This window comes from Puma concolor, chromosome E1, assembly GCF_028749965.1.
Source record: "Puma concolor isolate L17-30 chromosome E1, mPumCon1.1.hap2, whole genome shotgun sequence".
Classification (NCBI taxonomy): Eukaryota; Metazoa; Chordata; class Mammalia; order Carnivora; family Felidae; genus Puma; species Puma concolor.
Window position 1 is genome coordinate 14361770 of NC_141680.1, and position 27916 is coordinate 14389685.

General features: G+C 43.8%; 2 protein-coding genes across 2 annotated transcripts in view; one reads left to right on the forward strand and one right to left on the reverse strand.

The window, feature by feature from the left end:
• Positions 1-5669: 5669 nt before the first annotated feature.
• LOC112852722 (olfactory receptor 3A2) lies at positions 5670-6629 on the forward strand. Its single transcript, XM_025916258.1, has one exon. It carries the CDS (start codon positions 5682-5684, stop codon positions 6627-6629), a length of 948 nt encoding a protein of 315 aa, XP_025772043.1. The 5' UTR covers positions 5670-5681.
• Positions 6630-13055: 6426 nt separating this feature from the next.
• LOC112854841 (olfactory receptor 1D2) overlaps positions 13056-27916 on the reverse strand; it is a 28696-nt gene continuing 13835 nt past the window's right edge. The window contains exon 3 of the mRNA XM_086686311.1: positions 13056-15915. Coding sequence (XP_086542437.1) covers positions 14966-15907 — 942 coding nt within the window. The 5' untranslated portion in view covers positions 15908-15915 and the 3' untranslated portion in view covers positions 13056-14965. The remainder of the gene's footprint in view (positions 15916-27916) is intronic.

The following is a 27916-nucleotide window of genomic DNA, read 5'->3' on the forward strand; positions in this document are numbered from 1 at the left end:
AGGCATGCCAACCTATCTTTGAAGAGTCCCTATAACCAACATCTAGCTTCAAAGAGACATCTTGGCACTTTACTAGGACCAGCTTCAGGCATCCTGCCAGGATTTTAAATCTTGAATCCTGAAAAGTGCTCCCTCGTCAATGAACTCTCGCTATTCAGCCTCACATTCCACCCACCCCTTTGGTCCTCATGATCCACTCCCGCATCTCTCCTTTGTCAACAAGAGGAGCTTCCAGTTCCTGCTGGGTTGCATTGGTGAGTGTATTCGTTTCTTATGGCTGCTGCTACCTAATACCACACACTTGGTGACTCAAAACAACAGGAGTTTATTCTCTCATGGCTCCAGAGGCCAAAGGTACAAAATGAGTCCTACAGGGATACCTTCAAATGGCAGCAGAGAAAGTTTGCTCCACAGGCTCCGGGGAGAACGCATTCTGAGTCTCTCCCAGATGCCAGTGGCTGCTGGCCTTCCTTACCCTGTGGTTCCCTCATTCCCTCTCCACTTCCAGCCTCGCATTGCCTTCTCTTCTGTAGTCATCCCTCTGCCTCTGTCTCCTAAGTACTCCTGTGATAACATTTAGGGCCCACTTGGATGGTCCAGGATCATCTTCCCAGATGAAGACCCTTAGCAATCACATCATATCTCCAAAGGGTTGATTTCAGGGCTTAGGACCTGAATATCCAGGGGGCCCTGTTTCAGCCTAGTGTCAGATTCTTTTCAGTGAGTGAATTATTTCTCTGGCATCGTGAGTGGGATCGGCCTTTCTCAGAATATGCTGAGACGTAATCCCAATTGTTCTGGAGGCATGGAGGAGACCTGGGAAAAGTTCTTGAGGAAGACAAGAATCATCTTGTAGACATCTGCTTCCTATGAGGTGTTTGTGTGGCCGTCACACACAAGGAAGTTGATCTCCACCAGCAAAGGGGAAGGGATACTCTGGCCAAGTGACTGCGGGAGAGTCTGGGGGTTTGCAGTTCTCATGAGCAACCTCTCAAACTTCCCCATCCCCAGACGCAGGGTCTCACTCCTTCCTTAGCCTGGCCCTGGATTTAGCACAGGAGACTCCCCTAAGCTGCACATTCAGCCTCCCGTGTGGATCTGCCACCCTTACAATTAGGTCCGATGCCTGATTTTCAGAGCTCTCTCCTTGTGGCTGCAGAAGAGTAATGCCTCATGAGTTGTGCCAAGGAAGTTTTCAGGCTTTCGTGACATACCCTGAATTGACTGTTGGCTCCCCTGGGCTTTGCGTTGTTTTTTCAGGCTTCTGGGAAAGTTAACAGAAGGGACCCACCCTTAATTCTTAAAATTCCGCAATTCTTATACTTTCCATGACTATCATATTAATGCGCTGGTGCTAAAACGTGACCCAGTGTTTCTCCTTTCACCTGTACCTCATCCCAACATCCCACAGCTGAGTCTCAGTGATGAAACCACGGTTATCACCAAGCCCACTTTCCCCCCAGCAGTGGCGAATGGTCCAGGTGCAGAATTCCATCTGCAGGATCTGCTTCCTAGGGCCACTCCCAGTACCGGCTGTCTCAGTCAGGCTCCCCCCAGAGCAGAGCCTGAGACGAGATGCGCGTGTGGCTTAACTGGGAAATCATCCCAGGGAGCAGGAATCCCGGGGAGGAAGACAGGGGTTAAGAGGAGAGTGAGATGAATGAGGAAGAGATGTCCCTGACCAAGGGACCAAAGTCTCTGCAACAGATGTCCAGCAGAGACTTGATTGAGCATGAGAATACGGAATGCTTCCCACAATTGTCTGAGGAATGGTTGCTGGGGAGTCTACCCACTGGCTCCCCTTTCCTGTTGTCAAGGTGCTCTCTGCACTCTGGGCACTCATGCTCAGACCTAGCGAGTACCCAGCCCCACCGCCAAAATTCATGGCATCAAAGGATCCCAAGGAAGAGGCTACCCTCTGTCGGCCTGCCACAAGCAAAAGCCTGAGGGGAACTGTCCGACCCAGCTGCAGATGAAACGAGAAGAAAGGCTGAGGGAGAGGTGAGGCAGACATCTGATGTGTCTGCCACAAGGTGCCTCCTAGAGGTGTTGTGAGGAAGGACAGGGACCCAGGCGCAACAAGTACGCAACATATTATCATGTGCCTAACAAATACCCACAAATGTTATCAGTTGATATGCTGATGTGTTGCCAAACTTCTATCATCAGCTTAGCGAATCTTACGTGATTTAATCTGCAGGCAATGCTCTATGGTAGAGGATATGCCCATTTCACAGATAAGGACACTGAGGATCAAAAGGGTACAGCAGCTTGTCCAAAGTCAACCACCGGACGCCAGAAAACAGGTCTGTCCACAGTGCATTTCCTACTGCAGAAGGCTCCTCTGGTGGGAGAAGACAGAGACCCTCTCTTGGGAAAGGAGTGTTGAGTGGTGGCTATAGGTGTCAGAGGAACGCCCTCCTTAACCCTCCTGCATCTTCTGTTTACTAGTCTGCCGCCTTCACCAGGGCTCTCAATCTCTCAGAGCCCGGCCTAGATAGTCATATTGGCAGACAGCTCCCCAGGAGGCCTCCTAGCCCAATATAGCTCTTCGATCCCCATTTCCAGAGACACTGCTGGGTGCCTAAGACACAGTCCCAGGGGCTCCCACTAACAAGGCCCTGAGGGGGAAAAACACCACATTTCTGAGGACTCATGAGGAAACTGGGTGTGAAGAAAGCTTCTCCTTCCTGTGTCTCTTTTGGGGCTCCTTCCTCATCCCAGGCCCAAGACAAGTCTGGAAATTAGTTTATCTCTGCTCAGTGGCTCCGCTCGGGGTTGACATCTGAGAAATATACCCCTCCCTTAGCAAACCTATATCTAGTCCCGTTTATACCTCTAGTTTCCTGGGTGGCTTGAGAATGTGAGCAAGTCCTGGGACCTCAGTGACCCTACCATTAAATGGAATTTATATCACCGTCTCTAACTACTTGCTATGAAGCTATGGCTAGAGATAGAGCCCTTGTTCATCTTTTTAAAAGAAAGTTTGAATACCAGAAGATGTGAGGCATGGTTGCTATGTTTAGGAAGGGCTTGTGTTGTTTACAAAACAACTTGTCTTTCTCCCCATCTGTCTACTCCCTCTTTGGAGGGATAACACTGTAAGGGTAATGCTAGGATACAGAAAATATCAGCTTGTTTCCTTGATTTATTATATCTAGTTCCTTACCTCCTTTCTGGCGGATACGTGGATCTACATAACTCCTCATCTCCTTTCCTGAAGAGCCTCCCTTGTGTCTACGCCCGTGCCTAGGTGAGTGGACTCAGGGGTTCTTTCCCTGCTCTTCCAAAACAGTGATGGGGCCTCTGTTGCTGCCATCAGCTCAAATCTGACTTTTCATGAGGTACAATTGCTGCCTCTGAAAAAGAAACTGTTTTATGGGAAGATCTGAGGCTACGACCCAAAGATCCTGGCTCCTTTTCTGGACCCCTTCGCCCATACCCCCATTTCTTGGAAGCCTGTTCTCTGTTACTCTTAGGAGAGCGTAGGAGAGCGGGATTCACTGAGTCTGATTCACTGCCTACGACCCATTGCATCGGGCAGCCTTAAACCTTCACCCCAGTCCCAGGTCCTGCTGAGCCTTTCCATCAAAAGGAACATGGAGGTATTCTTTGGAGTTCCAGAGCAGGGAGCTGTAATAGCTCAGGAGGGAGAACCTGGGACTCGGAACAATGCTTTGAGAATGCTAAATGCCTCTACACCTCCTGTAATTCATCCTAATTCACAAAAGTCTAGCCTCAGTTCCAATATGTCCCGAAAATCTTCCATGACAACTCTAGGTCACGCTGGTGCTCTCTTTCTCTGCAATCCTATGAATGCTTGAGCCATCTATTTATCTATTTAATAAACACTGAGTACCTACTATATATAAAGCAGTATGATAAGTATTAATATTGTTAAACTGAATGAAACCTGCTTCTGGTCCTCATGTCATTTACAGAGAAGTAGGGGAGATACACTTTACGGAGAAATGACTTAGCTAGAAGATACATGGTAATAAATTCCATGAGATCATGTGTAGTGAGAGCTTAGGAGAGAAAGACAGAGAGACAGTGGTGCTTTTGACCGTGGGAACTCCCAGGCAGCCAGCCTTCAGTCTTGAAACACTTGGGATGTAGAGTTGGAAGGGGATCCATTGCAGGCAGAGAAACTGCATGAGCACGGAGGTAGAAAGTGACACAGCCACAATCTAATGCTTACGTGAAAAAAGGAAAATAGAGAGTGGTTCATTGCTCTTTATGTAGTATATGTACACAGCTGTGGTCAATCCATTGATTTGTCCTTTGCAAAGCACTGATCAATCATCAATTTCAGAAATTATGAGTTGCCTGTGACTGGTCCTCCTTCTCGCCTATCTGGAGATCCTAGAATTTTAAGCATATTTTAGAGATCACTGCGTCTAAGTTTTCATTCATGTGAACCCATCACCCTTTCCCCTTCTGTTAGACTCACTAGACTCCAACCGCTTCCCTCTGATTCCAGTGTATTCTATGCAAGGGAATAACATTACTCTTAGGAAGTTCGAGCTCTGCTCATCCCATCAGCAATAGAGAAATATTGATTTTTTTTTTTAACCAGGATCTTTTATAATATCTGAAAAACGTGGCTCAATCTGCTTCTCTAAGTATGTGCCTACTTCCTGAGGATCTCTCTTTAGAGCGAGTGGTCAAACCGCTGTGTCCGAGTCAAGAATAAGTGGGAGGTTGGTGGCCGTGTGATGTAGAACACTAACAGTACCCAGCTGCAGCTGCCCCAGAGGTCATGCTTGCAATTTTGATTTCAGAGGTGAGTAGCAGATACTATAAAAACAATAAATAATTTTATTTTATTTATTTATTTTTTAACGTTTTTTTTTTATTTTTGGGACAGAGAGAGACAGAGCATGAACGGGGGAGGGGCAGAGAGAGAGGGAGACACAGAATCGGAAACAGGCTCCAGGCTCTGAGCCATCAGCCCAGAGCCTGACGCGGGGCTCGAACTCACGGACCGCGAGATCGTGACCTGGCTGAAGTCGGACGCTTAACCGACTGCGCCACCCAGGCGCCCCAACAATAAATAATTTTAAATTAAGCTGTTATAAAGTCTTAGTTGGCATCAAGAACATCAGCAACTTATTGACCTAGGGATTTTGAATTTATACTTCAGCCCTACGTTCCTCACCTTGGATAAATATACTCGGTTCAACTATCTGATGTCTGCAATCACGGGGCTGAGTCTTGCTATCTTTGTTTGAGTTTTGTTTCTAGAAGCTCTGAAGCCAAGATTTTCAAATGCTTTCTGGTTTCTCTGGAAATAGCATTAATTTTTCTATTGTAAAATCTGCTTATTGGTTTTGACTGATGCCCCAGAGTAAAATGGAGAAATCCATCATAATCTCACTGTCTGTTTTTATCTTAATTCATTTTCCCAATGCCCCAAGTATTTCAACCCTTTCAACCAGGAGAGGATGGAAGGGACAAAGTGATGATGGTTTGGGGCATCTCAGCTAAGAGCAGAGGCACTGAGTTCATGGAGGAGGTGAGTGATGAGGTGTAACCTGGGGAGTGGGAATATCATCACCCAGACAGCTGAGAACTTACTTGGGGTTTTTTAACATGGGTAGTTTAAAGCATTAATGTTGAATAAATAAATTGGAGTGGACTGATATCTCCCCTCCTGGGACATTTCCTTACAGAAACTCATGGAACCAGAAGTTGGGGTTAACAGGACATCTGTTACTGAGTTCATTCTACTCGGCCTAGTGGAAACAGAACAGCTGCAGTCTGTGGTCTTTGTAGTCTTCCTCTTTGCCTATCTGCTCACAGTTGGGGGCAACCTCAGCATCCTGGCCGCCATCTTGGTGGAGCCCAAACTCCACACCCCCATGTACTTCTTCCTGGGGAACTTATCAGTGCTGGACGTTGGGTGCATCACCGTCACTGTTCCCTCAATGTTGGCCCGTCTCCTGTCCCACAAGCGTACCGTTCCCTATAGAGCCTGCCTCACACAGCTTTTCTTCTTTCACCTCCTGGCTGGTATGGACTGCTTCCTATTGACAGTGATGGCCTATGACCGATTCTTGGCCATCTGCCGGCCCCTCACCTACAGCACCCGAATGAGCAAGACAGTCCAGAGGATGTTGGTGGTTGTGTCCTGGGCTTTGGGTTTCACCAATGCATTAAATCACACTCTTACCCTAACCACCCTGAACTTCTGTGGTCCCAGTGTGATCAATCACTTCTACTGTGACCTCCCACAGCTCTTCCAGCTCTCCTGCTCCAGCACCCAACTCAATGAGCTGCTGCTCTTCGTAGCAGCAGCCTTCATGGCTGTAACCCCCTTGGTCCTCATCACTGTGTCCTATGCACACGTGGCAGCTGCAGTCCTACAAATCCGTTCAGTGGAAGGTAGAAAGAAGGCCTTTTCCACATGTGGCTCCCACCTCACAGTGGTTTGCCTCTTCTATGGTACTGGTATCTTCAACTACATGCGTCTTGGTTCCGAGGAGTCTTCAGACAAGGATAAAGGGGTTGGGGTCTTTAATACTGTTATCAACCCCATGCTGAACCCTCTCATTTACAGTCTTAGAAATCCTGATGTTCAGGGCGCCCTGTGGCGGGTACTTGTGGGGAAGCAGTCACTGACTTAAGCTTTGACAATGTCCCTTCTCTCCTGCCTTTCCTGGGTTAAGGAAAACTTCCCATGAAGGTAGTAACCTAGAAAATGGCCCATAATCATATCTCTAACTGCCTGAAGATTTGTGTGATGTATGTGCCCCGCAAAGAAATGCTATGTAATTCATTCATTAATTCATACAAGAAATATTTATTAAATTGCTTCTAGGATCCATATGCTTTCCTAGGGAACTGGTGAACAAAATAAACAAGAGTCTCTGCACTTATGCAACTCACGTTTTCATGAAGACAGACAAAATACATAAAACAAATAAGCTTCATATATGGAATATCACACAGCGATAAGGGCTCTAAAGAAAAATAAAGAAGATAGGCAGATATGAAGCTAGGTTCTGCTGAGCAAGTGCCCCAGCTCAATTGCCACCTTGTGTATGGCTGTGCTCACTTTCTAAGTAAGGCTGAGGCCTTGAAAGCCCAGTAGTTCTGGAGAGCAATGGCGTATAAGGAAGGGCTATTTGGATAATAGGTAACCAATTAACCCAAGTAACCAGTAATGTCTCTGTGAAGGTTTTTTTCCCTGGTGGGGACATAAGATTCCATCTAGGTCAGAGTACAGAAAGAGCTTTTAAGCCATGGGCCCAGTGCCAAGATTATCCTATTCTACACTTCACCTTTCACCTCCAAAAAAAATCCATTCCTTCTCTTGACTATCACACAAGAACCCAATATAATGTTTAGTGGACAGGTAGGGTCTAGAGAGAGAAATAGCTCACTAAATTAAAACCACTTTAATACACACATGATATATCTCCAGGTCAAAAAAGTAATGTCCCATCTCCACCCCCTGCCATGTCTTTCTTATTGGATGAATCCCCTTGTTCACAGATATGATAAAGCCTTTGTAAGAATAAGCATTTATATGCCAACCAGGTCCTTCGAGTTTTCAGCAAGGAATGTACAATATAACCCTCTCCTCCAACATCTTATCTTCCCCTCCCAAACCTCCTAGCTCAGAAAATGCCCATAAATGAAGTTTCTGGGAGTGATTCCTCTCTCTAGCTTTATTAGTACATCAGTACAGCTCCAATCCAGAGAATTTCCTCATCTTGATGTTTATCCAGCCTTCAGCTCATCCATTTCCGATTCGCACCTTTTCTGCAGCCTTCCTTGGAAGGCTACTTACCTTGTCCTAGCAATTCTACCATCCCTCCAATGTATCCTTCCTAAATCTGCCCCATGGCTACACCTGGAGCCTGGCTTCCCTGTGATCTCTTCTTGGAGCCATGAAGCTGAGGATGGGCTGAGATGAGGATGGAAGAAAACACAAGAGTGTGGGAGGTAGGACAGGAGTGGGAGTGGATTAATGAAGATATAATGTGAGGATGCAGTGAGGGACGGGATAAGATGGTGAGCAGAAGGGGTGAGAAGGAAGGACAGAAATTAGGGGAAGGAAACAAGAGAATAGGAGATGAGAAAGGATGGGATGATTGGAATGATCAAGCAAGATGCCTCAGGAATGCTGATGAGCTCAGAGATAAGTATGAAAAAAGTGAAGAATGAATGGGACCGGAGAAGACAGTAACATTCCTAGTATGGAAACACTTCCCATCAGCATGTGGCCATGTAATAACTAGCACCTTTGATGTTATTGTTGGGTTTCCCCTTCCCCTCATTCTAACTGGGCGGGGGAGGGGGGAAGTTGAAGTTTTGCTGAAGGTATAATGATGCAGAATAGTCTCGGTACTCCTCTTCTGCTTCTTCTGACTAGCAGCCAATCCTAGGAGAACAGAGAGTAGGGCTGGCAGGACTGGCAGGGGAGAAGGAGGGTGGAGGTGTGTGCTCAGGGTTCATTCCCCTGGCCCACTCAAGTTATCAGCCTTCCTGCCTTTGGGGGCAGTGCCTGCCGGTACAGTCTAAGGAATACAGCTGAAGTATGTCTGTTTTCTGATACTCTTGGGTCTCCCAACACTTCAGGGTTAAAGAGAACAAGCAAAATTCTTGTCAGTAAAAATCAGGAATGTGGGTTGTAAGCACTGCTCTGAGACATTAGAAATTTCCTTTCTCTGGCTGGACTTGTTCCAACCTATACCTTAAAGTACTGGGACAAGATCATCTCCTCCACAGTTCTTCACATTAAATGACCCTTGATTACAATAGGTTGGGTGAATTTTTTCCTAGGGCTGAACCCAGAAAATATTTTGAGGATATTATCACTATTTCCACCACTCCATCTAACCTGTGAGCATTTGACACGACCAGTCTTATCTATTACCCATCAAAGGTCCCCAGACCTTGGTAAGACAGCAGAGACAGGACTCTGGTCTTCTCAGCCCTAACTGCAAAATCCAGCGTTCCTTGATGGCTGACACTCTATGACCCTTGAGTAGCAGCATATCTTGCAGGAATGTGGAAACAGGATGCCTACCAAAGGAATGACTCAACTATGAAGACTGGCAAAGACAGGACCAAACCAGGCTGTGCCAAGATGGACCCTAGAGCTGACCTTTCACTCACTTTCTCCTTCATTATTGTACTAAAAGTCATGCCCAGGGGTGGAGATTTAACAGGTAATTACACATATGACGCATTAAGAAGCATGACCTTTAAATGCACAGGTGCCAATAAATTCCCACCTCTACATGCTTAAAAGACATCCTTTTCCCACCCGATAGAAAACTTTTTTTCTTCAACTCATGTAATTGCCCCTTCCTTTTCCTCATAAAAGCCCCTTGCTTTCATCCTACAAGCAGGGCTGTTTGGATTTCTACCAGAATCTGTACTCTCTGAATTGCAATTCTTTAATCCCAAATAAGTGCTCATTTGCCTCTCACTGTGGCTCTTTATTTTCAGATTGATAGTCTTTCCCTGTAATGCTTTATGATTTTGTGTCTCGCTTTGAGCGAAAAAAAGACTTTTTCCATCTGTAGCAGGCAAGCTAAGCTAGTTTACATTGTGCTGACAAACAGCCCCTAAAATCTCGGGGGGTTCTCAACAGCAAAGGTTCATTTTTTATTTATGCGACCTCAGTTATTTGATAGATCTAAAAAGAGTTGTTGTTTTTTGATTGCTCATCTTTTTTCTTATCTTGAAGATGAGTAACGACTTCCAAGTCTGAGTGGAAACCGCAAGTCTACATTTTATTTGATTTGGTAATTGCTTGTAGTGAACATTCATGGTCTTTCTGATTTCTGGTTCTGCCTTTCTATCAGCTCCCAGTTTCCCTCTGGCATCCAGGTGGTTCTTGGGAATGGGTTCCACCCTGTGCCTCCAGAGTGGAGATACTAGCATTTATCACTGGCCTGGCCATAGTGATGATTCTCCGTGGGCATGTGGCCTAAGCTAGTTTAATAAGATGCTTTATACTAGCATTTCACAACTGTGTTTCCATGACAGAATTAAGCCCTGTGCTTAATTCTGACAATTTTGTCAATTTTCTCAAAATGGACAATTTTTTCAATTCTCCCAAGGCTCCATACCTAGCAACATCCTAGATGCACAGGACAGAAGTTAACTTACTACATAGAATGCATACCTTAGGTTACTAGAACTGAATTCCTGAGGAACTCTGGTTGAGAAGGACTGTTCTACAAGTGCTCCTGATAAAGAAAATTTGTAACTTTTAATGTTTGTGGGCCCTGCTCCTGGGCTCCCAGGGAAGCTATACCTTTACCAAGATCACAATGACTTCATTCAACTTCAAAGCATGGGCAATCTTTCTGCCCTGAGCACACATTGTACATCTGCTTCATTAGCAAATAACCTAAAAGAAACATTCCAAACTAAAGATAAGAGGAAAAATCTCCCTAAGTTCTGTGTCTGTTCCTGTACCTCTGAAGCCTATGAACTTGCACATACTAAAAGCATAAGATAAAGGTTTTAATTTTCTGAAACGTCTTTGGCCATGATGACTGTAACTCTCAATGTAACAAAAAACATATGTAACCCTGGATTAAACATTCCTTTTCCAAAGCACACTCTTCTTTGTGAAGATTGTGTATCCTGGGCAGCAGGCTTCACTTGGGCTCCAATAAAACTCTTTTCCTTTTTTTTTTTTTTTTTTTTAAGAAATTCTAAAAGATTTGTTGATTTTGTGTCAAAACTCTCAGTCAAGCAAAGAAATAAACATCCTTGCCCTTGGAAGTCTGAGAGGCATCAAAGATCTACCAAGTAACCTGAGGGGCCAAAACACAGGAAAGCAAGGAATCTCAGAGAGACGTTGCTGACAATTGCACTGCTTTCCCGACGAACCATTTGCTGATTCCAAGACAGGGGCTGAGAGGCCACAAGCAGAGCTTCCATGGGGCGTCTGGAGCCAGAGAGGCGGAAGGAAAGTGGGGTAAGACCTGACAAAGGGCAAAGGATGGTACACACTCCAGCTTTTCAGTGGGGCTTCCAACATGGTACCTTCTGGAAGTAATACATAATAGGAAATAGGCCAATGAGGAACACAAAGACAAGAGAAATGTAGCTTAAATTCAATCTTCTTACAGCTTGCAGCCCACTGATAGAAACCGGAAACATGCAGAGTGTGACCTTCCCAGGGAACTCATGGCTGCCTTACTTCCTTAACGTTTTTGTTTCATTAAAGACTAAAAGTAGGGACACCTCGGTAGCTCAGTCAGTTGAGTGCCCAACTTTGGCTCAGGTCATGATCTCATGGGCCGTGGAGCTCAGAGCCTGGAGCCTGCCTCAGATTCTGTGTCTCCCTCTCTCTCTGCCCCTCCCTCTTTTTCTTTTTCTCTCTCTCAACATTAATAAAAATTAAAAAATAATAAAGTAAAGGCTAAAAGTAACCTTATCATAACAGCAGCTAGCCCCTCAAGGCCCTAAAAGCCTTGCTTTAAAATTCCTTAGAAACTTACTTTAATCTCTATCCCCCTGCCTCCACAAGATTAAAAATATATTATCAGTCCCTCCTCACAATCTCGGTGCAGCTCTTTCTTCCCATTGGTCCTGTCCCCTGGTATAATTAAATCACCTTTTTGTACCAAAAACGTCTCAAGAATTCTTTCTTAGCATTTACTCACAAAGCCCACTTCATAATTTCATCAGTACTGAACCTTCTGTATACCCTGTTTTTCCCCTACACATACATACCTATGATAACGTGTAATTCATAAATTAAGTACAGTAAGAGATTAACAACAATAATAAATAAGACAATTATAATAAATAATAAAATAGGGCAATTATAATGATAAACCGTGACAAAAATTATGTGAATGTGGTCTTTCGCTCAAAGTATCTTATTGAACTGTACTCTGCCCCCCCCCCCCCATGATGTGAGATGATAAAACGCCTACACGATGAAATGAAGTGAGGTGAATGACATAGACATTGTGACCTAGTATTAGGAGACTATTGACCTTTTGAGGTCAGGAGGAGTATCATCTGCTTCGACCGTGGGTACCAGGAACCACAGAAAGCAAAACCACACTTAAGGGGAACTTCTGTATAATCAGAGTTTACGTCCCAGGCCTTTTAACTAGACTGTGGGGAAAATGCCTACAGGTCCTGTGGTACTAATAGCTTCTCACAATCGGCCACAGCTCAAAAGGCCAAAGTAAGCACTCTTAACGCTCAGGATTTTAAATAAAAGATATTTTTATTGGGGTGAAGAGGCAAAGAAGAAAACAGAAGCACCAGCTGCCCCTCCCCCTCCTGCTAAATGTGTCCAAGGCAGATACTCCTATGGTCTGGATGTCATCCCTTCCGGATGATCAAGAAAAAAGTGATTTGTTGTGGACAAGAACTTTGGCTCCTGAGGGACACCATCCTACCAGGCAGGGAGGGAGTGATGCACCCACTGCAGCAGCCTGCTTGTGGCCAGTGCCTGCCTTCCAGTGCCTTCCCCTGGATTGTCAGATGGTCAAAAGGCAGAGAGGCTTTTTTTTCTCATGGGCACAGCTTGGCTGACAGTGACAGGTCAGAAGCTGAACTCACCAGGAACCTTGTCCAGTTTTGTAGAACAATGTTGCTAAAGGAGCACAATGTTGCTTTTGCTTTTGCAGGTTGTACTTAAAAGTTCAGGTGCTTCCTCTCCTTCTCAGATCCCACAAGGCCCATAAATACAAACAAAATAGAAACAAGATCTTGTGACCCCTCTTTGTGAAAGTCCAGGTCATTATGACCTTTGTGGAAGGTGATTCAGGAAATATATCAAAGACTGTGAACAATAAAGCATTTGGCCCTGGCAATTCCATTTCACCAATTTCCCCTAAGGAAAAAATCAAAGAAGGGAACAAAGAGGTACAGATGAGACACTTACTGCCATGTTGCAAACAAGGGGAGAAATGAAAGCAACTAAATATTGAACAACAGTGTTAAATGAATTCTGCTGTCTTCATTAAATCACCCACTGAAAGGCTGCGTAGGCAGTAAGTGGTAATGCAGCTGAATATTTACTGACATAGAAATGTATTATTAAGTGAAAAAGCAAGTTTCAAGACAATTTGAATTTATTCGGAAAAAAATATGATTATATATAATTACCAGAGGTCAAAGTTTAGAATTTATACCAAATTGAATCTATACCAAATAGCTGTTTGGGGCAGTAGAAATACAGGTAATTATTTGGGGTTTACTTTGATTTTAATATTTCTGCCAGAAGTGTACATTGTTGGTTTAATAAAAACAATAAAAGTTAAAACTAACAAACATCCCATGGTACCTCATTGTCTGCAGACTCATTTCAAGCTCCTCTACAAGGCATTTGAGGCCATCTGAAGTCCCTCCCACTGGCGGCTGCTTGTTCACCCTGGACACTCGGCTAGGACGTTCCCCTCACCTGTCGGGCTGTTTCCTGCCTCTCTGTCTTTGTCCACCTGTTCTTGCTTAATAACAACCGCACTGGCTATGGGCCAGGCATTCCTCTAAGGGCTTTTGCACATTATCTCATTTTCCTCACGGCTACCCTCTGAGTGACATGATGCTGTCGTACTCAACAAAAAGATGAGAACACAAGGCTTAGCCAGGTGAGGTGACTTCCATGACCACACAGGTATAGGTAAGGCTGGGACAAGAGTGCTGGCTGGCTGAGCAGATAGCAAGACTCCCGTCCACACCATTCCCCTCCTCTGTCACAGTGATCTTACTTTGTCCCGCTTTCCCTGGGTAGCTCTTAACATGGCATTACTTAAGTCTCAGGCCAGCTGTCAACCCCCTAAGGAAGCCTTCCCTGAATCCTCCTCACTAACAAGCCAAGCTAGGCTTTCGTCCTCCGTGCCCCTCAACCCTCCTACGCAGAGCATGACCACTGCCATCAGCCATCGCATTAAAATATTCTTCCCATCTATTGTGAACTCCTGGTTCATGTTTGTAACCCAGTTTGAGCCCCCTAAGAGGCACTTGATCATTATCAGTTAAATGAATTGAATCTCAAATCAATTCATTTCCCCATCTGTCAAAATCTGATCTGGCTCCACTGATTCATCTGCAAAGGATTGCTCTTTCTTTGGAACTGCCACAGTTCAGTGACTTACCAGTTGCTACTCAGTTTCCATTCATTGCATTTTACATGGCTGGAGCCTAAGTAGAGATTGAGTCTTACAGTTCCCTCCTGCCTTCTACTGCCTCCACCGCCATTCCTGTTCATGCATGTGTTGATAAGCTGGGGAGCTTTATTCTGAGTGAAGGATAGAGTGGTAGCAAGCAGGAGAGATGGGACAGGCAATGGAGTGAGGAGCCACAATAACAAAGGACAGGATGGACTGCCCAAGGTTAAGGTCTTCCCACAGGGAAAAGGAAAGCAGGAGAAACACAGTCAACTATTGCTTTGAAGCCCAAGAGATGAAAACCAACCCAGAGCGGAGGAGAAGCACTTGTCTGCAAGCTTTGCCTGAACAGTAGGGTCTGTGTCCAGAGAGAATATGGGTTAGCGCTAAAGCAGTAAGAGCTGTGGCCAGCAGAGCTGGGAATGGACAACCTACCCAGTGCATCTGCCACAGAGTGGTACAAGTCTTCTTCTCCAAGTGGCTTATAGGCATCAGGCCCCTTAGAGAGGGCCAGAGCTCAGAACCATGAGTGGATGTGTGCTAGAGAAAACCAAAGACCCACCCCTCCCCAGGCCATAACTGGGCATATTTTGAAAGGCTGGGAGGGTGGCACTGTGATCCTATGGTCAGGATCCTGCAAAATTCTAGTATTCATGTTAGCATAACCTTATTTATTGCCAAGGCTGGTGAGGTCTGGGGAACTCTGGGTTACATGTAGGTGTCTTTTCTTCATCACAGATATATGAGCTTATTCTGAGATGGAGCTATGTCCCACTCACTTATGTGTCTCCCATAGGATAATGCTTTGCACATGGTAGAGGAAATTCCCAGTCTCCACTTCAATGCCCCAAATTACCTCATGTCAACCTCTGGAAGGCTTTCCCTAGGAGCAGTCTTCCCAGAGCCCCATGCATGTCCTTGTTCCTCAGGCTGTAGATGAAAGGGTTCATCATGGGGGTCACCACAGCATACATCACTGTGGCTACTGAGTCCTTCATGGAGTAAGTTTGGAGGGGCTGCAGATATACCATACCAAGTGTCCCATAGAAGAGGGAGACCACAGCCAAATGTGAGGCACAGGTGGAGAAGGCTTTGTACTTCCCAGTCACTGAGGGTATTTGGAGAATAGTTCTGACAATCCGGACATAGGACATGATCATGAATCCTAAGGGAGTAAGGAAGATAAAGCAGCCTGTGGCAATCAGCACCATATGATTGACTTGGGTGTTAGAACACGCGAGCCTCAGCAGGACATACATCTCACAGAAGATGTAGTGGATCTTCCGGGAACCACAGAAGGTCACCCTAGTCATGAGGAGGGTGTGGGTGAGGCCATAGAGGACAGAAAGTGCCCAACACAAGGTGAGGAGCAAAATGCAGAGTCCAGGGCTCATGGCCGTGGTGTAATGGAGGGGGCGGCAGATGGCCACATAGCGGTCATATGCCATTGTGGCCAGGATGAGGTTGTCCAGGGCCACCAAGGAGACGAGGAAGTAGAGCTGCGTCAGACACCCTGCATAGGAGATGGCTTTGTTCTGAGACTGAAGGCTCACCAGCATCTTGGGGATTGTGTTGGTGACGAAGAAGAGGTCGGTGAAGGAGAGGTTGGCCAGGAAGAAGTACATGGGAGTGTGCAAGCGGGGATCAAAGCTGATGGCCAGGATGATGAGCACATTTCCCACCACTGTGACCAGGTACATGGACAGGAACATCCAGAATAGGATCCGCTGCTGCTCAGGACTCTCCGAGATCCCCAGGAGCAGGAACTCGGAGACTCCACTCTGGTTGCTTCCATGCATTTTCCCAACTGTCCGCAACATAGGCACCAATGAATATGAACATTCATAATAAGCAAAATTAACTATTTCATTAGAATTAAAATGTCTTAGATTAAATTTTATAATTTTAAAAATTTATTATCAAAGTATAATTGATATGCAATTTATATTAGTTTCAGGTGTACAACGGGATTTGAAAATTCTATACATTATACAACACTCACCTCAGTAAGTGTAGTCATCTGTCACCGTATGATATTATTACAATTTTATCGACTATATTACCAATCCTATACTTTTCATTTCTGCGGCTTATTTTTTAACTGGAAATTGGTACCTCTTAATCTCCTTCACCTATTTCACCCATCCACACACCCACCTCCCTTCTGGCAGCCACCAGTTTGTTCTCTGCATTTAAGAGTCTGTTTGGTGAGTTTTTTTGTTTGTTTCTTTTGCTTTTTATACTCTATGTATAAGTGAAATCTCAGGCAAGGGAAACAAAAGCAAAAATAACCTACTGGAACTACACCAAAATAAAAAGATTTGCACAGCAAATGAAACCATCAACAAAACAAAAAGTCAGCCTAGTGAATGGGAGAAGATATTTGTAAGTGATACATGTAATAAAGGGTTAATATTCAAAATATATGAAGAATTTACACAACTCAACACCAAAACCCCCAAACAATCCCATTTAAAAAAATTTTTTTAACGTTTATTTATTTTTGAGACAGAGAGAGACAGAGCATGAACGGGGGAGGGGCAGAGAGAGAGGGAGACACAGAATCGGAAACAGGCTCCAGGCTCCGAGCCATCAGCCCAGAGCCTGACGCGGGGCTCGAACTCACAGACCGCGAGATCGTGACCTGGCTGAAGTCGGACGCTTAACCGACTGAGCCACCCAGGCGCCCCCAAACAATCCCATTTTAAAAAATGGGCAGACCTGAATAGATGTTTTTCCAGAGAAGACATCTAGATGGCCAACAGACACGTGAAAATATGCTCGACATCACTCATCATCAGGGAAATGTAAATCAAAATCACAATATCACCTCACACTATTCAGAATGGCTAATATCAAAAAGACAAGAAACAAGAAGTGTTGGCAAGAATGTAGAGAAAGGAACCTTAGGGCACTGTTGGTGGAGATGCAAACTGATGCAGTCACTGTAAAAAACAATATGGAGGCGCCTGGGTGGTTCAGTAGGTTAAGCATCCGACTTCGGCTCAGGTCATGATCTTGCAGTTTGTGGGTTCAAGCCCCATGTCGGGCTCTGTGCTGACAGCTCGGAGCCTGGAGCCTGCTTCCAATTCTGTGTCTCCTTCTCTCTCTGCCCCTCCCCCTCTTGTACTCTGTCTTACTATATCAAAAATAAATAAACGTAAAAAAAAACTTTTTTTTAAACCCAGTATGGAGGCTCCTCCAAAAATTAAAAATATAATATTTTAAGTTAACAACAAACTAATAACAGGCACAAACACATAATGGGGAAAATCTTCATGCAATTCAGTCATTCCAGCAACTTCCATTCTGGCATACCTAATATTACAGGAATAATGTCTACGTCTTATTTAAAATTCTATCATCTTACAATACTCTAGAAATGTTTAAAGATCTGGGGTGCCTGGGTGGCTCAGTCAGTTAAGCATCTGACTCTTAGTTTTGGCTTAGGTCATGCACCCCTAGGGTAGTACTTTAAATTGCATTATTCAATAAATGGTATTGGGATAGCTGTCTATTTAAGGGAAAACATTAGACCAACATTTCATATTGTACCAAAAACAGTTTAAAAGTATTTAAGATTAGGGGCACCTTGCTGGCTTGGTTGGTTAAGTGACCGACTCTTGACTTTGGCTCAGGTCATGATCTCATGGTTCCTGGGATGGAGCCACACCACACGTAGGGCTCTGTGCTGACAGTGTGGAGGCTGCTTGGGATTCTCTCTCTCTCTCTCTCTCTCTCTCTGCACCCCCTCATCACTCATGCTCTCTCAAAATAAATAAATAAGCTTTAAAAAAAGTATTTAAGATTAAAACAGTTTATTGTGTCTTTTTCTTTTGAAAATCTACTGTAAGTGGAATAAAAGCTTTCAAAAAAATGAGAGAATATAACTAGACTGGATTTAATTTACCAAGTGGAGATAAATAACCACTTCCCATATTTTGATGTCTTTTTTGTTGAGACAAAAAAGGACAAAAAAGCAGTCAGTCTTATGAAGTCCTGAGCAAAGAGCCTTGTAGATAGCGATGTGTGTGCAAAGTCCCTGAGGAAGGGTTTGCTGTGTCTACAGAATAAGTAAGGGCCAGTGTGGCAGAGTGAGGAGGGTATCAGTGAGATATGAAGTCATGCAGGCCAGCAGGGTCCAGAGCAGGCTGTCTTGTTAAGGTTTTAAAATTTTATTGTAAGTGCAGTTAGGAGCCGTAAAGGATTTTAAGCAAAAGAGAGTATATATATTCAGCAATTATCTTTCTATTTGTAATTTATGATAGTATTGTAATAATCAGATATGGATGTGGCATTTTTGATCAGATGCTTTTTCACTGTTTATCACTGATAATAACTTTCCTGATATTAAACCATATTGTTTTTTCTTATTTATAAGTAGGATTGGCCCATAGCTTTCTTTTTGTATGTGCCAGTCTTTTTACTCTTTATTATGACATCTGTGTTAACTTCCATTTTAAACTTGTATTCACTTTATTGTTAACTTCTAATTTGAAATGTACCCATCCCCTTAAATATACATTTTTAAAGATATTCATGGATTTTTTCTAAATAAAATTAGCTTTTTACTGTATTGCAATCTATTAATTATAAACAAAAAAATTCATTATGGAAATTCAAGCAACACAGAAAAATGTAAAAAAAGAAAAAAGAAAAAGTAAAAATCACCCCAGATTCCATTGGCATTTTGGTGAAATTCTTTCAGTTTTGTTTTTTCATTAAATCATTTTTATTCACTCAACAATGCACTGGAGAACATTGTCTAAATCAATATTTTCATCATTTTTAATGGTTGTATACTATTTCATTTTATGATAATACCACACATACTTCTATCAATATTCTGATGATGGATATGTAGATTTTTTCCCCCATTTTCTGTTACAGAAATATGGTGAATATTTTTGTACATACATGTTTGGATATATTTTTATAGCCAAAGGGATGCATGCTTTCCATTTTCATACATATTGCCAGAGTGTCCTCCAAAAAGATAGTTTCAGCTCCCACTCCCCAAAGTAATGTCATGGAAACTGTCAGGCTCCTTCATCGTTGCCAATCTCACTTGTGAAACACGTTTTAATTTTTCCAGCTTTCATTACAAGTAAGTCAAGATGAAGAGAAAGAAGTTTTTTAATTAACTCAATACCTGAAGGAAATAGCAAAGTGGACTTTTTAAGGCTAAGTCACAAGTATTGAGAAAGGTATCTCTTGAAGAAGCAAGCACAGTAGTCTTAAATTAGACTGGCAGCTATTGAAGATACTTGAGATCCAGGAACTTTATGCTTTTATGCTAGAAATCACTGTGGTCATGCTGAACATGGAAGCAAATACCAGACTGCTTATACCTGGTCTTCCAGTGTTCTGTAAATTGAATTTTGTATTTCCTGAAGGTCATAGAAATCTGCTATAAAGTACATTTTCACACACACACACACACACACACACACGGAGTTACTCTTGAAAAAGATTTTCTCCACATTACTGGGTATTTTCCACACACACCAAAAAGGAGAAAAATGTACACTCAGCAGTGTCATTTTGTGATTCTGGAAAGAAACAAACAAAAGAACATGCTTTTGATTAAGTACTTTTTAGTTCTAGAAATTTATCTTAAGACTATAGCCAGAAAAAATGTTAAAAAAAAGTGTATGTATGTGTATCAGAGCCTTGTTAGTAATAGGAAAAATGTAGAAACAACATAAACATTCAACAGTAGATATTTTGCTTAAAAAATTACAGAATAGGGGTGCCTGGGTAGCTCAGTCAGGTTAAGTGCCCGACTTCAGCTCAGGTCATGATCTCGTGATCCCTGTGTTTGAGCCCCGCATCAGTCTCTGTGCTGACAGCTCAGAGCCTGGAGCCTGCTTCAGATTCTGTGTCTTCCTCTCTCTCTGCCCCTCCCCTGCTCATGCTCTGTCTCTCTCACTCTCAAAAATGAACAAATGTTAAAAAAAAAATACAGAATAGGCAAATCCGTAGAGACAGAAAGTAGACGAGTGGTTGCCAGGGGTGGTGGGAAGGGTGAAATGGGAGTGACTGTTAATGGGTACTGGGCTTCTTTGGGGAGTAACGAAAATGTTCTAAAATTAGATTGTGGTGATAGTTGCACAATTCTGTGACTGTATTAAAACCATTGAGCTGTATACTTTAAATGGGTTAATTTTAATAGTATTGACTTACATCTCAATAAAGCTGTTCTAAAAAATTATGTAATCCATTAAATATATCCATGATTATGGGCATCAAAAGTGATAAAAAAAAAACTTTCTCATTTATATATGCAAAGATTTTTGCAGTAACAGCTAAATTAAAATTTCAGCTTCCTCTTACACAATAAAATAGAAAACGTGCAGGTTAATCTGTCTCGAGCTAGTGATGTGTACCCCGTGTTGTGACGATGAGAAGGAGGAACAGGGAAATACACCCTCCACAACCAGCTGGGTGCCTGGATTCAGGGCTCTCTCAGGCTCCCGACTGATAGGAGTGAGATCGGAGGCAGGTAACAGGGCTGGACACTCAAGGGACATTGGCCCATCTGCTTTCTAGTCCTCAAGGCAAGTGTCCCCCACACCTTCGTGTGCATCAGAATCACCTGTGATGCAGATTTTTAAAAGAGGTTCAGGTCCTTGAGATGAGTCGGTGTCTCTGTGCTGAGAACCAAGTCCTTTTTAGCCATCACCTGGTGGTTCTGATTGTACAGAAATGCTGTTCTGAATCTGTACGACTCAGCAGGTTGAACACTTGTGTGGTCAGGTGGCCTTAGAGGCACAAACCCCTCTGCAGGTCTGCTCAGCAGGAGGGCAGAAGCTGTAGGCACAGTTCAGAAAAGGGCTCCAAACACGGTGTTGGAAAACTGGCCTTTCTCACCTCTTCTGTTGCTCCCTAGCTGCAGCAGCTTGAGGAGGCCATGCAACGTCCCCAAGCCTCTCTGTCCCACCCGTGAAGCCTTCCTTGCAGGCTTGGGAACTACATGCAACAGAGCACTGAAAAGATTGGAGGGATTGCTAATTACCTTTAAATACTAAAAGTTAGATTATATGAAGAATTTTCAAAGTATGTGAGTGTGTTTGTGTGACTGAGAAAGTGGAGAGGAGAAAAGATAATGAAAGGAAGAGAGAGAGAGAGAGAGAGAGAGAGGCCATGATGTCCAAACCTTACCCACAGCTCTGTGCTGGTCTTAGAGCTCACTGGTTCTGTTGCCTCCACTTTTCTCCTCCATTCAATGAAAATTCACAGTCAGAACACGAAGCATCTTAAGTAAGACTGTGGGATTCAGGGCTGGAGGGTACAGGTGAAAAGCAGAGGAGCTGGTACCTGGATCTTTGGTCCCCTAATAGAGGAGACCAACTGTAAGTCTGTGGGCACCCCAGCAAGGCTGGGGGACCCAAGAGCTGGTGCCTGAGTCTCAAGTTCAGGAAGGAAGGCGCTCAGGTGCCTGAGTCTCAACTGAGCCAGGACTATGTCAGGCCTATTTGTTAGTTTTGGGGCAGCCTCAGGGAAGCAATCCCAAGGCAGCTCCTTCTGACAAACATGGGTAATCACTCCAATGAACAAGGCTATTGGGAAATGGGTCTTATTTACAAGAAGTAAACCAGATTCTCCTTCTCTCTTCTTTCACTTTGTTGCCTCCCCCACCAGCCCACTCCCCCTCTTTCCTATTTTTGATGGATAGGATGATTTTAGAACTCCCAAACCATAGACCCTTTCAGCCCATTCTCTCTCTCTCTCTCTCTGTTTAATTTTTTAACGTTTACTTATTTTTGAGAGAGAGACAGCACGAGTGAGAGAGGGGCAGAGAGAGACAGAGACAACAGAATCTGAAGCAGGCTCCAGGCTCCAAACTATCGGCATAGAGCTGGATGGGGCACTCGAGCTCACAAAGCATATCATGACCTGAGCCAAAGTCGGATGTTTCACCGACTGAGCCACCCAGGTGCCCCAGCCCGTTGTCTCTCTTACCAAACTCCTAGCACCACTGATTCAGTGATGAAAGGATTCTAGATTCAAACAAGCCCATCTACCCCCCTCCACACCATCTAAATAGAGGAACTGGATTTTTAGCATCCCTGTCTAAAGAACATTTTGTCTTGTCTTCGTATCTCCCTTTGATGGGGAGCTCACTACCTTAAAACCAATTTCAAGGAAAATGCTTCCAGCTTCATGGTTGGAAGTCTCATAGACTTCCATGCGCAGTCCCCATCTAGGACAGAGTAATGCCACAGACACACTGCTAGGGGAGAATGATCTCAGGTTGCTCCTGGCTCCACTACTAGTTGGGCTGTGATTCATTTATTGACTTGTTCTAGGCCTCAGTTTCCCCCCCTTGAAATCTAACAATAACAAGCCCTCCACTGGTCAAATGATGAGGTGGTCAGAGCTGCGTTGGTGCCACCACCCAGCGACCCCATGGGGGCAGTGTGGAGAGTTGGGCTCTTGCTGCTGCTGAAGTCCTTGCACTCAGTCTTCACAAGCCAAATCCCCTTTTAGGAGCAGCCCAGACAACCAACACCCCTCATCAAAAAACAACCTCAGTTATGGGGGTCTCCCCTCCCTCCTTCTTATTGTATTCATGTATATTTACTGATGGCAGGCATTGGGCTAGGTGCTGGGGAAACCAAGAATGAGATGGACATGATTGCCTCCCTTCATGGAGCTTACAGACCGGTACAGAAGAGATCTTCTAAATGCAAACAGACAAGGAAAAAACTAATCACGACAATGAGTGTCCCCAGGAAACCATAATCTGAGACAGAGAATAACTGGAGGAGGAGTGGCCACTTTCATAGATTGGTTGGTCAGGGAAAGTGTGTCTGAGAGACGTTCAAGCTGCCACCGGAGGGCCAAGAGGGTGCCAGCTCCTCTGAGAGTCGGGGAAGGAGCCTTCCAGAGAGAGGGAACAGGATCTTCAAAACCACAGACATGTGTTTGAGGGCTGAAAGAATGTCAGTGCTAGTGGTTTGTTAGCAAGGCTGTGAGTAGAACAGGTTGAGATGGAGAGGTGTGTAAGGGCAGATCAAGCCAGAAAGTCATCCTGGTTTTCATGCCATAACTTCAACGAGAAGCCACTGAAGCATTTTCAGCTGGGGGAGCGGGATGGTTTGGTTTAGATTGAATGGACCACTCTGGTTGCTGCAAGGAGACTGGGCTGGAGACAGACAGGAACAGAAGCAGAGAGAGCAGCGGCCCAGCAAGTAGGGAAGGTGGCCTGAGCTAGGATGGGAGCAGGAGAGATAGGAAAAGAGATGATCTAGCTATGTTTGGAGATGAAATCGTGAAGCCTCAAGAGGGGACTGGATCTTAGAGGTACAAGAAAGGTTAAAATCAAGGATGATCCTTTATTTCTGACTTGGGGGACCTGGGGAGGGAGCATAATGAATTAATATAGAGAAGAGTTTGAGTTTCTGAGAGGTGAGCAGGGTAGATGGCAAGAAGGTATTAAGGTATAAAACCTCTTAGGTGGTGGCACACATTTGGAAGACATTAGCATATAAAAGATACCTAGAAGGGCACCTAGGTGGCTCAGTCCGTTGAAGGTCTGACCCTTGATTTCAGCCCAGGTCATGATCCCAGGGTCATGGGATCAAGCCCCACATCAGGCTCTGTGCTGAGTGTGGAGCCTGCTTCAGATTCTCTCTCTCCCTCTGCCCCTCTCCCCAGTTCTTATGCGCTCTCGCTCTCTCTCTCTCTCTCTCTCAAATGAAAAGAAAAGATGATTAGAGCCATGGAGACATATAATTTGACCCTATAATTCCATGGCTAGGGATACATGTCCTGATAAATCATTCAAAATGGAATCAGCTTATAAACAAAGATATCTATCACAATACTGTTTATAACTTTAAAAATAAAAGAGCTTAAATGCCCATCAACTAGGAAATGCTTAAGCATATGATGGTACCTATGACAGGTGAAATATTAGGCATCACATTTATGAGCATGAAATTTCTTATGTGATAAGACAACAAGAAGGAACACTTTCTATATGTACACACAAATATTAAAAGTAAATATACCAATATGTGGCATGCAGTTGTCTCTGGGTGATGGGATTAGAGGTGATATTTACTTATGCTTGTTTCCCAATGGACCAAGATCTAGGGTATCTCTGGGTGAGAATCACTCATTCCTCTCAAGGTCTGCAGGCCCCAGCCCAAGATTTGGGGCCTAGAAGACATTGCTAGTGTTTGCCTATTGGGAGGTTATTTGGTTAAGGTTCCATTCAGCAACATTTGGCTTCCTCCATACTCCTCAGCTCAGATGCTAATCACTGAGAAACTACTACGGTCCATGGATGCTTGCCCAATACATTTGGGATTGGGAGTTTCTTGAACAGTATCCGGAGGAGTCTCTGAAGTCCCTCAGAGCAGCATGACATTGGATAAAACTGACATACAGTCCTCCAGAAACATGATTGCTAGTCACCAGGACTTTAAGTCTCTCAAAGCTACACAGAGACACAAAGAAGCAACCTTAACTAATTCTTTGAACATGAGTTGACAAATACATCTGGACAGTATGCCATACGCTTTCATGAGCACTTAAAGGAAAATATCAAGGCCCTTGTCCTCAGTCAAGTATTCAGGCACTCACTTTTTATCTGCAGACATTTGCTGACACCTAATGGGTGTCGATCCCTGCCCTGGGTGATGAGGTCACAGAGCTACACCACATATGGGAGAAGTTGGTTTCCAGGTCTCCTGGGACCAGGACATAAACTTGTGCAAAGACAAGATATCTCAGCCTGGATTCTCTTGGAACCCAGAGACAGAGCTGGCTTCATGGAACCCCCCAGGGAACTGAGGAATTAGGCTACGAAGTTGCATCAGGGGAATCGCACCAGAACCAGTCATCAGACTGCCTCAAGGCTCCATCTGCTTCCTCACTAATGAGGCTCCAGAGAATTTCTGCTTCTTTTGGCTTTCAGGTTCTGACTAAGATGTTGAATCGATCACTAGGGAAAGTCTCTGCAACCCAGTGAAGCCACATAGTAAGTAAAAGGTTAGATTATTTTTAATGTCTCTCTGAGAACCTGGTCCCGGAGGCCCTCAGAACAATAAGTTATTACTCTCTGAAGCAAAGTGTGGCACAATCTTTGACCTTTCCCCATCCCAAACAGGGATCTCCAAGAGAGGGAAAATAGTGGTGGGGAAAGTGGTTGCTGCTGTCTCGATTTTTGTTTTCTTTGGGTGTAGAATTGAGTAAATTATAGACCCCGATTCAAGGCACATAATCACCTCCATTCCTTGCAAAGCATGTCTCTGGCTTCATTGTCCTTTATAAGCTCCAATCTCCACTCACTTCTTTTTCCCCTACATAGGCAGCCACTTCGATATACACATGTATCCCCGAAGAATACATCTGTTTGTATGTCGTGTGTTTTATATACACAAAGAATATTATGTTGTAGATCCCATCATGTTTCTTACTTTTTGCACTAACACTATTTTTTATGATCCATTCTCCTTGCTCTATGGACACCAACTCCCTGCTTCTCTTACCTCTTTCCAATCCATTCTCTATATACACCAGAGTAATTTTCTTAAAGCTTAAGCTGGTCCCTATCACTTTCCTGCTTAACTCATCTCAAGAACTTCCTATTACTATTAGAAAAAATGTAAAACAGCCTATAAGTCCTGCCTGGCCTCACTCCTACACGTATCTACAAGCCTAACCACTATCCTTCTCTTTCTATTGTTCCCAAAACTTCAGCGGTACTTTCTCTCAGTTCTTTGAATTTACAGAGCTATTTCATCTCAGAGCTTTTGTCTTTGTTTTCCCTCTGCCTGGAACTCTTTCTTCAACTCCTTGAATGTCTTTCTCTTTCTCAGCCTTTGAGCTTCAGCTCAACTGCATAAATTGATACAACCATTTTGGAGAGTCTTTGGCAAAACATTATTATTACCTTGGGTCAGGTTCCCTGGCTTATGGGAATTGTGAGAGTGGTCTATCGAAGGAGTGCCCTCAGAAGAAGATGGGGGTAAGTAGGGACTCAGTACATTAGTTTCAGCCTGGTCTTCAGAGGAACTCAAGAACATAAATTGCATCCAATGAATCAAATCCATCCAGAGGTAAGGAGCTAGCTTTGTCTACCTAGTGTCAGCCAGTCCTTGGCCACTGGCTCCCCCTCTACTTCCCAGGGCAGTAAGGGGGGGGGGGTGCTTAACTTCTACCACCAGAGAAAGGGTAGTCATAGTCATTAGCAGCCAACATTCACAGCAGCTGGTAGGCAGGGATGAACCAACCAGTGAAAAGCACCAACAGCATGCACTAGTAGGATTTAAGGTGCACCTCGCCCTCCTTCCAGCAATTCATACTTATCAATATACTCTAGAGAACTTTCATTCGTGTACCCAAAGAGAAATGTACAAGAAAGTTCATTTCAGCATTGTTTACAATGGTGAAAGCTAGAAATAACCGAAATATCCTTCAACAGGAGGATAGGTAGACAAATAGTAGCATAAACCTATTACGGCAGGAAAAATAATGAACTTGAGTATGTGGATCAACATGGACAAATCTCAAAGACATAATCTGAGTGAAAATAGCAAGTTTCAGAATACATACTGGATGATACCATTGAAATAAAATTTTGAAATATGAAAAACAATGCTAACTCCTTTTGTGGGTGCACAACTTTCAAGTAAAATTATAAAAACATGCATAAGTATGACAAATACAAAGTTAAAGATAGTGATTACCTCTGGAGAAGGAAAAACTAACATGGGATTAGGAGTTCAAAAGTTCTCTCAACTGTAATTCTAATGTTTTATTTAAACACACACACACACACACACACACACACACACACAAGGGCACCTGGGTGGCTCAGTCAGTTCAGGCTCCAACTTTTTTTTTTTTTTTAATATAGTTTATTGTCAAATTGGCTAACATACAGTCTGCCAAGTGTGCTCTTGGTTTTTGGGGGTAGATTCCCATGGTTCATCGCAACAACCTCTTTGACCTCAGTCACAGCAATTTCTTGCTTAACACATCTTCAAAGGCAAGGGAACTAAAAGCAAAAATGAACTATTGGGACTTCATCATGATAAAAAGCTTATGTACTGCAAAGAAACAATCAACAAAACTAAAAGGCAACCAATGGAATGGGAAAAGATATTTGCAAATGATATATCAGATAAAGGGCTAGAAGCATCCAACCAACTCTTGATTTCAGTTCTGGTCATGATCTCACGGTTTGTGAGTTTGGGCTCTGCATTGGGCTCTGCACTGACAGTGCAGATTGGGATTCTCTCCTCCACCCTCTGACAATAAATAAATAAACCTTAAAACTAACTAACTAAATAAATACACACACACACACACACACACACACACACACACACACAAATACACACAAAATGACATTTTAAGATTACTAAGCTGAATAGTAGATACACGATTATTTTTATTCTATCTACCAGCCCATGTATTTGTAATCTCACTTTAAATTTTTTTTTTTCAACGTTTATTTATTTTGGGACAGAGAGAGACAGAGCATGAATGGGGGAGGGGCAGAGAGAGAGGGAGACACAGAATCGGAAATAGGCTCCAGGCTCTGAGCCATCAGCCCAGAGCCCGACGCGGGGCTCGAACTCATGGACCGCGAGATCGTGACCTGGCTGAAGTCGGACGCTTAACCGACTGCGCCACCCAGGTGCCCCCCTCACTTTAAAAAATTATAGAGAACATCTATTCATGTGGCTCTATGTATACCTAGAGTGATACTTCTTTTACCTAGTAGTCCACTGTATGCATCCACCAGATTTTATTTATCCATTTGCCAAAGTGGTGAACACCTAACT

Coding starts and splice junctions, on each gene's coding strand:
- LOC112852722 (XM_025916258.1), top strand. CDS start 5,682: ATGGAACCAGAAGTTGGGGTTAACAGGACATCTGTTACTGAGTTCATT.